At 40.6% G+C, this 13,460-nt stretch overlaps 2 protein-coding genes across 2 annotated transcripts; both read left to right on the plus strand.

Annotated features, from left to right (window-relative positions):
- The first annotated feature begins 307 nt into the window (after positions 1-307).
- On the plus strand, positions 308-4,664 carry srm (spermidine synthase). Its single transcript, XM_062541694.1, has 8 exons — positions 308-648; positions 1,457-1,577; positions 1,675-1,767; positions 1,895-2,048; positions 2,339-2,422; positions 2,658-2,803; positions 2,893-3,015; positions 3,109-4,664. Exons 1-8 carry the CDS (start codon positions 518-520, stop codon positions 3,124-3,126), a joined length of 870 nt encoding a protein of 289 aa, XP_062397678.1. The 5' UTR covers positions 308-517; the 3' UTR covers positions 3,127-4,664.
- A 3,161-nt stretch (positions 4,665-7,825) lies between these two features.
- Positions 7,826-9,200, plus strand: sst7 (somatostatin family member 7). Its single transcript, XM_062540116.1, has 2 exons — positions 7,826-8,133; positions 8,688-9,200. The coding sequence occupies exons 1-2, from the start codon at positions 8,032-8,034 to the stop codon at positions 8,913-8,915; spliced, it is 330 nt and encodes a 109-aa protein (XP_062396100.1). The 5' UTR covers positions 7,826-8,031; the 3' UTR covers positions 8,916-9,200.
- The last annotated feature ends 4,260 nt before the right edge of the window (positions 9,201-13,460 follow it).

Genomic DNA, 13,460 nt, shown 5'->3' on the forward strand with positions numbered 1-13,460 from the left:
CTTACTTCTGAACTAATCCGGTGGTTCGCCCATAAATTGTACCTGTCAGTGTGACGAACCACCTGTAGACAAGACAATTTACGGATCATATCGTTTATATAATCTGCTTGCTTCCTTGCATCGTGACAGACAGCGGCAGTAACGCTTAATTTCAGAGTTCATCGGCTTATCTAGAAAATATAACTTTCAAATGAGTTGCTACACTGTTTCACTACTTTGCTGGCGCTCTCACGTGGGCTTCCCTAGACAGTAGCATGTCAACCTAACCTTGACCAGGTTTTTTTCTCCAGTCTTCTAATTGGTCAATTCGACTCCTGTATGTTGCGTATCCTGTCTTCCATTCGTTGGTGACACACCTAAAGGTTAGGTTGCGCTTGAGAGTACGCCCAACGTGTCAGTCGGTGGCAAAAGATTTTTGCACTGTAGTCGTCGCTGATTCTGGGCATTTGTGGCGTTATACAGTGTCTTCAACGTAGCTATTTAGCTATATATTCTTGCATTTTAGATTGTGTAGAGAATGGACAGCATAAAGGATGGATGGTTCACTGAAACGTGCACACTATGGCCTGGACAAGCAATGAGTCTTCAGGTCGAAGAGGTTCTGTATCATAAAAAATCAAAATTTCAGGATGTCATGGTTTTTAAAAGGTTGGTCTTGTTGTTTGAACCAAACATTTGATGTCGATCTTGAATGAAAATCAGTCTTTGGGGGGACTAAAACGACAGGTATTAGCTAGAGAGCTATTAGCAATAAAGTCACATTATAATTTCTGCTTTGATTTGTATGGCAGCAGCGTTAGCACTAGCTCTCCCACACTTGATGACTTGCCTTGTGATATTTGGTAGACGGGTGTGAAGTTGATCTACCTTCCTTTATTGAAAGTGTTCCGTGAAAGATATCGTGTTCCCTTTTAAATGTTTAACGTTGCTTGTTTATGTGCTGGCGAACGAAAGCTAATTTACCTCACCAGCTGTTGTATTGCTAGTCATCATAGGCTAACGTTCACTCAGCGTTAATCTTTCAGCTGGCTAATGATATGTTTTACAGGCAATCTTGCTAAAGCGAACTGTTAAGGCAAACAAATTGATTGTGTTGTGTTGTGATGTGATGTAATGTAATGCTTATGTTTACTCGGCTACTACTGATCGGTACAAATCTAAAGAGATAGCTGCTAGCTGTGATTGAACATGAAGAGGAGTGTGTGGACATCTGTGTCAAAGCATGCGACATTTACCAGGGCACCTGTCTTTCTCGTCAGTGTTTCCTGCTAGCTTTATATATAATGATCACTTTAGTTGAGTAACTGACATACTTGGTGATCTGGTGCCCTGCATTCCAGTCATGGAAAGATGTACACGAAGTTGTAAACTTGTCATACTTGACAGTTCCAGATCAACTCTCTTCATGCTCATCTTTTGTGTCATTCATTTTCAAATGTCCATGTCCTGTCTTCAGCAAAACGTACGGGAATGTCCTGATTTTGGATGGAGTTATCCAGTGCACAGAGCGAGATGAGTTTTCATACCAAGAGATGATTGCCAACCTACCCTTGTGCTGTCACCCTTGCCCCAAGAAGGTATCTGTGCTTAATTGTGTGGTTACCACCCATGTTGATTACATTGTTTTAAAAAAATGGCAGCAGGTAGATTAATGGGACTGCCTCTCTCTGTCAGGTGCTGATCATTGGTGGAGGGGATGGGGGTGTTTTGAGAGAGGCTGTGAAGCACCCTCTGGTGGAGTCTGTGGTCCAGTGTGAGATTGATGAGGTAATCCACCGTTTCTGTCCGAGACTGCAGCAACACTGTTCATCTCATTTGCCATCAAGTATTGTGTGGAATTGTTACTTTCATAGAGTGTGATCATCAGTTCCATATTGGCCTGTCCTTCTGGTAGGATGTAATCACTGTCTCCAAGAAGTACCTCCCTGGAATGGCAAAGGGCTTCTTCAGTCCCAAACTCACCCTGCATGTGGGAGATGGCTTTGAGTTCATGAAACAGAACCAAGACGCCTTTGATGTCATCATTACTGATTCATCTGACCCCGTTGGTGAGAGGAGTTTCTCAGTAACTGCATCTCTACCCAAAAGAATGTTATGTTTTGAAACACAAGTTCACCATAGTCCAAGTTTCTGATTAACGCCTCACAAAACTTGAAAACAAACACAGATCATCTCATTAAGTTTATCAACGTACAATACAGGTTTGCCTATTGGTTGCTTGTTGTTTTAAGTTGCCTCAAAAATCACTGTCATGCTTCATTAAAGAGGACCTTGTATACTCAGCATGCTAGATTCCATAACCTATTGAATCAATGGGAAATTTGTTTTGATGACACAGGTCCAGCAGAAAGTCTATTCAAGGAGTCTTACTACCAACTTATGAAGACTGCTCTACGAGATGGTGGAATTCTCTGTTGCCAAGGTGATCTGTTCAATACTCATGGGCAGTTGTCTCAAAACTATACATGATTGATGGCTAGTGTTGTCTTACTGATTCATACTGATTTGTGGTGGGTTGAGTTTTCTATATGTGTATAGCTTTGTTCTGACCATTCATTTGTCAGAAATAGAAAAGTGTTCTGGATATGAGCTTTAACCAGCAGATGCAACAGAAAACAAAATCACTGACCTATGTACTGTTTCTTTAACTTTCACAGGAGAGTGTCAATGGCTCCATTTGGAGCTGATTAAAGAGATGCAGACCTTCTGCAAGTCTCTTTTCCCAGTAGTGGATTACGCCTACTGCACCATTCCCACCTACCCGAGTGGCCAAATTGGCTTCATGCTGTGCAGTAAAAACGCTGTGAGTGTTGATGTCTGCTTCTCCTTAACACATTTAACGTGTAAATAATGCTCTCTGCAATGTTTAATGAGGAACAATTTGGTCCGCAGCAAACAAATTTCAGAGAGCCTGTTCGAGAAATGACAAGAGAGGAAGTGGAAAGCATGGGCCTGAAATATTACAACCCTGAAATCCACAAAGCTGCTTTCATCCTCCCAGAGTTTGCCCGGAAGGTAAATTGAAGGATGATCAGCCCAACTTGATCCAGTTTTATCCCGTGTGCCATGTTTCTTATCCTCTTTTTTTCCCCGGTATTTCCTCCTCAGGTACTTTATGAGTCGTAAAGCCGTGCACAGGGACGGCCACTTTCTCCCACTCAGCCCTCTGTGACCACAGAACCAAATCCACACCACAAGCTGCAGTACCTCCACTCACCCCAGATGCTGTCCGAGTTCACCACTGACGAGGACCTGAGGCCAGGCCCATGGAAAAGAATACCGCCGTGGTAATGGCCTCTGCAGGGGGGGGAATGCTGTGCTTTCAGACAGTTGCAAATCCTTCCAGTGCTTCCTTCCAGCCTTGCACATCCTTTCCCATTTAGGCTATTTTGGTTCGTATTTTTTCTTGTCTGTTAACATCCACACCCAACTGTTTTTGATCAAAATGACAATAATTTCATATTTGTCCCCCAAATATTATTTTTTACTATAAACATCATAATATTATAACTTGACATAGTATAATCAATCTAAATTTAGAATTTGTCTTGATATTATGGCATACATGGCACATTCAGCAATTATGAAGATACCTGTACTTTCCTTTATGCTATTGATTTCTCTTTTAACATCATTAAGTCATTGATGCTTAATGGCACCATTATACAGACATGGATGGTATAGCGACACCGATTCATAGAAATACACAGACTCAAAAACTGTTGGTCAGCCATATTCAAAGAAATGGATTGCTGGCTTTCCAATCAAGTCTTAAATCTGTAGCCAATGATGGATGAGATTGGCTACATGTTTCATGGAGAAGCGAATGTTAGTGTGTATTTTATTGTGTAGAAAATATAATATGCCGTTGATAATAACAGCCTGACAAAGAGGTGAGGAAGGAATTTTGCTGTTAATGTGATAACCAAACAAATGGTTAAATTTAGAATGGGGACTAAAGATTGCCACCAATGTTACTGTTACTCTATGTGGTGTAACTGGATTTGAAAAAGGTACTAAAGATACGGCCTAACCAGGGGAACAAGCTGTGTATGTAACTTTATGCCTATTTAGACATTCTGTGTGTGTGTGTGTGTGTGTGTGTGTGTGTGTGTGAGAGAGAGAGAGTGAGTGAGAGTGTGAGTGAATCAGTGAGTGTGTGAGAATGAGAGAGAGAATTGAGAAAGAAATTCATGGATCACAACGAAACTAGTAAATGCCTGCTCTGCGAAGACCAGAGAATACATTGTGTCATAGAGCTCACCACTAGAGAGCATTTCATGAATTCTCATTGTGTGCGCGGGTCATCGATATACTTGTAGGCCTTGGTGAAGGGTCTTCATGTCAGACGCGCAACAATGCAGCCGTGTGTTTTTGTTGTGTGAATTATTAAGGGAAGACTGAATCTGTGAAGCGTGCCGGCTCAGTGCAGCTCACATAGACACCTAGCAAGGATTTTTTTTTAGTTAATCAGTGCTGTTCGAATAAAGCAACTGGAATTGCCTCCCATTTCACCACCCCATTGGTATCTGGTGTGTACATACATCACTCATGTATCTTTATGATCTGTGTCTTATCTCTTAATCACTCATGTATGATTGCTATGATCAAGTTTATAATGTGGAGTCCTGGGATGATTTTCAAATAAAAGGCAGTAAAATGGAGTGCTGTTGCTGTTAAGTGTTTTTATATCGAATCATTTTCGGTTGTAGGCTTACAATGTCTGGACTATCATGTTTTCTACACACACCAAACACCAAACCCTGAAGAGTTGTATTTATTGATTAGATCTTCCGAAGGAATGTGAGGCCTCAGGCTGATGACATGCATGGCAACTTTTTGCGCAAAGTTGTTGGGCAATGGTTCTGGTACTTTGCCATTTACCAGGGAAACCTTTTTTTCTTTTTCATTTTTGCATTCAGAAGACACTAACTTGGCACATTTCATCACGTTATATCACTTGGCTTACACATTTCCACGTTCCTATCCCATGCCTCTGCAGAGCTGAGATGTGCCAGAAGCATTATTGATCAGCTTTGAGGCCCTAGGCGGGGTCATCCCTATGTTCCCCGTTTTTTCCCCAAAAGGGTCCTATGTTCCCCAATTGTAATACATACCGGGGAACATGGGACCCTTTTTGGGAAAAGCGGGGAACATAGGACCCTTTTTTTCTTAAATTTTAGAAAGGGTCCTATGTTCCCCGGTCCCATACAAAGTGGGGTACATAGGACCAGGGGAACATAGGTACGCTCCCCCATAACCCGTCATGTAGATGACGAACTCGTAAATTATAACGGTCCGGGTGTAACTGAAACTTGTCGCAATTCTCACGTGAGATGCACGCAACTTAAAGTGTAACTCGAAAGAGAAACCAGTGTATATGTTGTAGTAGGCTAACCGTTTCCCCCTGACAACTTGAAAATGCCGTGCGTCCATGCTGAGGATAGCCTAATGAAATAACTGTCACTGAGGTAGAGGGATTATACTGTAGGCTATATATATATATATATATATATATATATATATATATATATATATATATATATATTTAAAAAAAAAACAAAAAAAAAACACACATTTTATTCTCAAGCTGACGAACACAATGATACATTCTAGAAAGAAGATTTGGGACGTGAAAACAGACAGTAAACAGCTGGGTGAGGAGCACACAAGACGCAATTATAAATGGCAGGAAACGCACGAATGCAAGCGACAGTAGCCTAGGTTATCCTAGGTTGTTCAGACACTTACGGCAGCGTTACGTGTGGTATGAACTTTTGTCTTAAGTTACATTTCTACTTGCGAATCATTTGAGTTACACGCCTATCTTTTTACGACAGGCTTAAGATATGCTTAAGGTCTAAGCAGCTAACGTGTGCTTCGAGTTACAGGGCCACTAGTTACGGTTCCCAGCAACATTGCTCAAACATTTGGCCCATTTATCATCTCGAGACGTTGACTTTCCTCCACAAGATGGCAACCAGCGCCTGTGCGGTTGTAGCCATCTACAGTTGCCCCATTGATGCTCTGACGCTCTCAGAGTGCAGGAGGAACCGGTTGTGCGCCTCAAGAGTCACGACCCTGATATGATCTAAAAAAAAAAACAACTGATTAGAAAAGTTCTGTTTTGAAAGATCAAAACGCTTTCCAAAATGCATTTTGACGTAGCCTACACAGGCTAATGAAAACTGCAAAATAGGGTGTTATAAAACCTAAAAGTGCCCTAACACAATGTGTGATACGGCAAAGTGGTTAGGTTTAAGATTTCAGAGAGTGTCTCAGTATTGCTTTCGAAAGAGTGCTGAGTTTTATTTGGACACGCATGTCATTCAGCCGACCACGAAATCTTCAAACGCACCATCTTCCAACTTTGCTTGAGGGACTGCGTCTGCGCTGGTGCTATGTTAATTTCCCTCACACGCCCTAAACTCTAGTCAAATCATATCCAACATTGTAAAATATAGGCCTGTTGGTTTGGCTCAATAGGATAACATTGCAGGTCATGTGTGTGTGCCTGCATACCTGAGCGGTCACGTTTTAGAAAGTGAGTGGGCGTCCAAATGTGGGTTTCAACCCAATTACCTAAATCAGCCTTTAACATTCACTTTCAATGTGGGTACTTAAATGTCGCCAACTAACAGACACGTCTTGAATAAATGGCATTCAGCAGCGATTTAATTTAGGCTCTCTAGGATCAATGTTTCCATCTCTAAACTTGGTGCAGCTTTATTCCCGCGTGCGTAAATCTCAGCAGTTTTATTCGGCACTTTATGACGTTGTGCCTCTCGACCTGCTTATTTGTTTTTGCACCTGCAGGATTTTATTTGAGAATGTGATCAGATGAGAAGTGGTAAGTAATGGTAATATAATGTTTCCTTTTTTCATTTATTTTGTGATGGGGATGATTCATAATGTTTAGACAGGGTCATAGGCCTTTAAGCATTAAAAGGAATTGGCACTCTTCGTCACATGTTATAAAACCATTCACATTGCTTTAGTTTTTCACTTATTGGAATATTTCATGCGTCATGTATTGTTTGACTACATAATATTTCTTCCTGCAAAATTCTCATTCGACTTACGATAGTAAAGGAGGAGAGGAATGGCCTAACAGCCAACTTTTGCAGATTTTGTTGTGCCTGAGGTGATTGTCATTATGTGATAATTACATTGTTATTATCTATATCATATAACCTGTTGACTTGATGGAGCTGTGTGTGTGTGTGTGTGTGTGTGTGTGTGTGTGTGTGAGAGAGAGAGAGAGAGAGAGAGAGAGAGAGAGAGAGATAATGGCATTAGTCACTAATATTTCAGTTACAAAACATGAATGCAACTTAATGATGAGGGACCAATACCAGATGTGACATCAGAAATATGTCTTTAATTATTTGTGCTCAGTGTGTACATATTTCAAAACACGTTTTAGCTGTAAAATATTTTAACAGCTAAAGCAAAGTGTCATAATTGCATGCTATATTGTTGAATTCATGTTATGCATCATCAGCTGGTATACTTATGTATTTACGTATGTCAGGGCCAGTTTTAGGTTTGTGACGTGTTTTACGCAATTACCCACCCCTCACCACCGCACCACAGTCTCTGTGAAGGTTACCTATTCAGTGCCTTAGTTTGTCCCTAACCCTTCCCCCCCAACCCCCTCAGCTGCCTCCTCCCCTACACCCCCACAAACACCATCACCACTAGCACGCCCCCACCACCTCCACCCCTCATCCACCCCTCATCCACCATCCCCTGCGTCAGTGGCAGACAGAGAGGGTGCTATATAAGTGTGGCACCTGAAGCTCAAGCCAAAGACTCGCCATCAGTTGAATCGGCAGAGCTGGTGACTTACCAACAGACACACCTCCTCTCTGAACTTCACTTTGATTCAGCTGTCAGCCTGATACCTTTCAGGTTCTCTCTCTCTCTCTCTCTTTCTCTTTTTCTCTGTCTGTCTGTCTGTGAGTCTTTGTCTCTCTCTGTCCTTCTCTGCTTCTCTGTGCCTGTCCTCTGTCCCTCTGTTCTTGCACCATGCAGCTTCTGGCCAGCTTAGTGTCTCTCATGCTCGTGCTGTACAGTGTAAGGGCAGCCGCCGTGCTTCCTGTGGAGGAGAGGAGCCCTGCACATGCCAGAGTGAGTACTGCTATTATTATAATTATTGTTATTATCGTTATTATTGCTATTATTATAACTGTTAGAGTTGTTTTTGTTATTATAGCCTGGTACATTTTTTAGTACTGTCAATTGGATGAAATTTGTAGGGAACGTTAGGTGCGAATATTGATGTGACTCAAATTGATGGTGAAGTGATCGCACTCTATTTTAACTCCTGGGGCATGCATCATGGTGAAAATTGTTAATGAAATATGTTTAGCACTTTTGGCAACACTTTTATGAAAGTGTTATTCTGCAAGAATGAGCTAAAGTAACTAAATTACTATTAAATGAATTAAATAAATATTAAGTATTACATGTTTATTTAAAAAAAATACATTATACAGGTTGTAGCCTAATTCTGGAATGAAATACACAGAAATGTGTCATCTATCATAGATATTTACTTTTGCTTCTCTATATCTGAGTGTGAATTTATTGTCTCTGTAAAATGACTTATACATTACACTAACCAATTCAGACAGTCAGTGTATGATTTTTGGAAGTCCTAACCACTGGTGCTCAATTTCTAGGAACTTAGCAAAGAGCGCAAGGAGCTGATTCTGAAGCTGGTCTCAGGCTTGCTGGACGGAGTGGACAGCAACATGCTCCCTGGGGATGCAGCACCCTTGGACCTGGAGGAGCCGCTGGAGTCTCGTCTGGAGGAAAGAGCCGTCTACAACCGGTTATCGCAGCTGCCACAACGCGACCGCAAAGCTCCCTGCAAGAACTTCTTCTGGAAAACCTTCACATCCTGCTAACAGATTCCGACCACGGCAGAAACCCCTAATATCCCTTCGCCCCTGCAGCATCCCAACCTAATGTGATCCCCTCCCAATCCAACTTCACAGCTCCACACAGAAAAGATCAATTATGAACTGTGGTAGACCTCAACTGTACATAACATTCACACTGTCAGAAGGAAGGTCAGAATGGACTAAACTGACACAGTCTGTTTATTGAAATACTGATGATTCTATTTATTTATGTATTTATTTGTTTATGGATACGTTTAAAGAGAAAGATACAATAAAGCATGGCTAAGATATTTGTTTTCGACAAGATCTGTCTTTGTTCTTTGTTGTCACCTCAGTACTCAGTGAGATTTTCATCTGATGTTCTGATGACCATATTGCAACTTATTCAAATGTGAGTAGCCAGAAAGGAGTATACAGAGGCTGTCTAGAAGAAGATTCCACACAAGTTGGCTCTCACACAGGATGGGTCCCATTTATATCCCAACATGAATCTAGCCATTTCAATTTCTAAATTCTAAATTCTTCATTAAGATTGTATGAATTCTCAGTTAGCATATTTCACCACAATTTGCTATCATTCATTCAAATGTTGATATTATATGGTGAGATGTTCCTGCAAATTATGAATTAGATCCGGTCCCTGGTCCGCTCCTGGGTTCAGTAGACTGTGTTCACTTTAGCAAGAATAATGATCCATCGATCCAAACAGACTTGGGTCTGGACCAAAGGGTCTAGAGTGAGTGCGCCCTTACTGACAACTGAGGAAGAGCTTGTTTACTCACCCAGGAATATGTCAGTAATTTTCTGTAACATTTGGACTTCAAGTCAAAAACACTTAAATATCATGCTTTTTAAATTCATCTATACCTTTTCAAGTTTGTAAATGTCACGCATCAAAATTTTGAAAGCTTGCAACTCTGAATGTAATAGACCTGCTATTTCTATGGTCAATAATCAGTGATCAAATCGATAATCAACAATACACAAACAATAATGTTGTTCTCCATGGTACTGGCAAAGAAGCGGAAATCTGATTTCCCGGTATAGCATTTTCAACGGCTAGAAATATTCTTTTTTCTGTCGCTAAAAAATGGGATCAGAATGTCTTATGATAAAATCACCACTCAGCATGTGCTCTGGAGTGGCTTTAACAGACATGGCTTTGCTCTGCTGCAGTGCTGTGCGCACACATTGTTTTGTGGATTTATTGGCCACTGGTCAGAGCCACTGCTCAGTTAGAGGATAATAACCTGCTCCCACCTGACTCTGGCCGCCAGCTGTTCGATTTTCACCTCTCAGACTCCCCTCGCACAGGTCAAGCTTTGAATACCAAGGGAGACAATGCTCCGACCGGCATTTGTGATACACTTTTTGGCATACCACCTGTCTCAATGACACTAATAGCCCTGGAGCCATAGATCTGAGAGCCTATACAATGAAGTCATTATACTCCACGCTAAATGTCTGTCCTGACATTCAGGTTGTAAGTACAAATGACTTATTTTAGAAAAATCAATTTTTCGTCATTGGCATTTTGTGAGCTTCATGTGAAAAGTAATGATTTTCTGAAATGAAATGTTAATATTTTCTTTTTACCAGAGAGCCCTGCCTTTATGAATAACCCACATTGTCATGGTCAGGTGTGTCAACTTAAATTGTCATTCAACTCTTCCCCCTTATTTCCACATTCACTAGTTCTCACAGATAATCTCACATTCACAGCATACTTGATGTTCACAAAATACCATTTCTATTCCTATTTGTAGTGTGTATTTGACTTCTGGCATTTTATTTATTTGTTGCATCGTCGACAGTATGTGTGTATTGGACTGAGCAAAGCTTACAGACTTTAAAGACTTTTGCCCAAATTTAAATACCAAATTGAAAGACTTTCACTCTTTACTCTCAAATTTAAGCATTTAGATTTCCCAAAAGCATAATAAGTCTAAGTAACTCATAGTAACACTTACAAATCTTTAAATATAATTTTCCAAAAGCATTGTACAATAACTAAACAACTAGGCTACTTGAAAACACCCATTCATTTATTCAGTATGCTTCACATATTTGTAGACGGCTAAACAGAAACTTCTCACTGGGGTCACCAGCAGAACACACAGGGAAATTGCAAACAAAAGACAAAATAATCATATAATAATAATAAAGTGTTATGGTCCCACTCTGTGGTTCCACTCCCACTCTCCCCATTGTCTAATATGTGTACACATCATGCGGCAAGTTATATGAAAAAGGTGTAATAATGTTATTTTAAATCATTATCATGATTTGTGTCTGTGTGTGTCATTTGTGTCTGTGTGTGTGTGCCTTTATATTGTCTTGCTTTGTGAATCTGTCTTGATTTTTGATCTCTGATCGAAACCTTGCATAATACATGCACTTCTTAATGTTTGTAAAAACTTATCAAGAGTAAGATCATTCAATGCAATATCAGGAGACTGGGCCTAGGTCTGGGAAGCAGTCCTAAAACTGAGACAAACTTTTCCAGACTTTCCTACCGTGTGCAAACACCCTGTGAAAAAGAGTCGAAAGTGACATAATTTAGTGTGGAGGCATATTTGGTGCAAAACTCCTGCAACAATAGATGTATGAGCATCATTCACAGAGATTTATCCTGCAAACAACACAGCCGTTACAACTTCACAAATCCTTCATTAGCCTACTGGTGCACAATCTCATGTCACACATAACAAAAACATCCTAGTATGTTCACATTTTTCTATATTATATTTGGTGTAAAACGCATATTTGATGCAAAACGTTTTTACTTTAATTAACAAAATCACTTTGACCTCTTTGCATTGATCTGATTTCTTTTAGACATGTTTTTTTTTCATCCCACTAACAACTTTGTCTTTTTTCCTTTCTCAAAAGCCAAAGGAAACGGGCCCATACATGCACAATGTCATGCCATTCTGACCTGGGCTCAGACTGATTGGAATCAATGGGAGATGTGTTTAAGCAATCACAATTAAAAGGTATGTCAAGTGTGTGTGTGTGTGTGTGTGTGGGGGGGGGGGTGTTGTATGACATTTGTATGACATTTGGGTGTTCAATAATGGCGACAAAATAACTTGAGACTCCTCCTAAAGTCGGGCTGTCAGAATAACAGAGGAACTGTGATCTATCTTGTTAAATCCAAAAATATCATTGCATGAGTGTGGAACGTCTGGTTGAGCATGAAAATGACATCGAGAAAATGTTAACGCAGGATAACAGTGAAATGGTCTGTTGTCTACCACTGGAAGCCCCGGAGATAAGGAAAGCAGATTCAGTGTACTGTATGGGTTCAATGGGCAGGTGCATGCAGCTGAGTCCATGTAGTTGAACACACAAAACATTGAATTTATTCTGTCACACAGCTGAGCTGTGTAGCTACTGAAAGCAACACAGCTCAGCATTAGCTCATTGGCCATTCTTGAGCGTAAAACACTGGTTTGCTTATTGAAATATTTGAATTAATGTAGCCTAAATATATATATTTTTACCAGACAACTCTAATCAGCACATTACAAGAAGACACATTTCTGATGCCCTTTGCAACCCTACCTGCCAATAATGTGTGTGAACTTGACCATTTCACAGGTGTGTCTTCTTCTGTTAGCCTTGTGAGCTTTTTTAAGTCTGACAGGATCTTGTGGTGACTAATGCAAATAAAAGGCAAATGTCAATCCCTCTTAGTGTAGTCCTTTGTCATCAAATGGGGATGATCACACCTCATTTTCTGAAAACTCCTCTTCAAAAAGATGTGTGAACAGGCAGGGCATGACCAGGGGCTATCATACGTAATATCTGCCTCGCACTCTCTCAGCCTCTCTCTCTCTCTCTCTCACCTTCTCTCTCTCTCACCCTCTTTCTCTCTCTCTTCCTATCTCCCAACGCTCCTCTCTAAACCTCTCTCCCTCTTTCTCTCTCACCCTCTCTCTGCTAGTTTCTGTCTCTCATATTCTCTGAGCTATGGTGTGCGTATAAAATGCTGAAGAAGAAATAGAGCAGAAAATATATGGGAGGTGGTTGAAGAGGTTGCTTTTCCACAAAGGGAGTTTTATGTCTTACATATCAAATTAATGCTTTCAGTGCATTTTGGAGAGGTCAGTCCAAATGAAATGTCCTCAAGCCACAAATGTAATTAAAACAGGAGGTAGATGAGTAATATTAAAACATGAATGAATGGTAGCACTATAGCTATTCATTTGCTCAAATGCCTCATTCATTTCCCCTTTGTTTGGGCAAATGGTGACTTATGACTCTATCAGTGTTGACTTCATTGCAGGAGTCTCTATGTCTTAAGTAAAAGATCTGTGATGTTGTTGAATGAGTTGGAGGGCGAGCTCCCTGTGCGCCCAAGCAAAGTTGCACGTCATTAGTTCCGAATTTCCAGACTAGCCACAGATGCCGATAGCCAAGGGCAAGTCTATTCATCAATGTCAGTCATTGTAAATTTGTTTAGTTGTGACATTTCATATGGCTTGTCTGGGCCAAACAAACACACCATGGGTGAGTAGCTTCAGACATTTCTACCACTCTCCC

This window comes from Sardina pilchardus, chromosome 7, assembly GCF_963854185.1.
Source record: "Sardina pilchardus chromosome 7, fSarPil1.1, whole genome shotgun sequence".
NCBI classification, from domain to species: Eukaryota; Metazoa; Chordata; class Actinopteri; order Clupeiformes; family Clupeidae; genus Sardina; species Sardina pilchardus.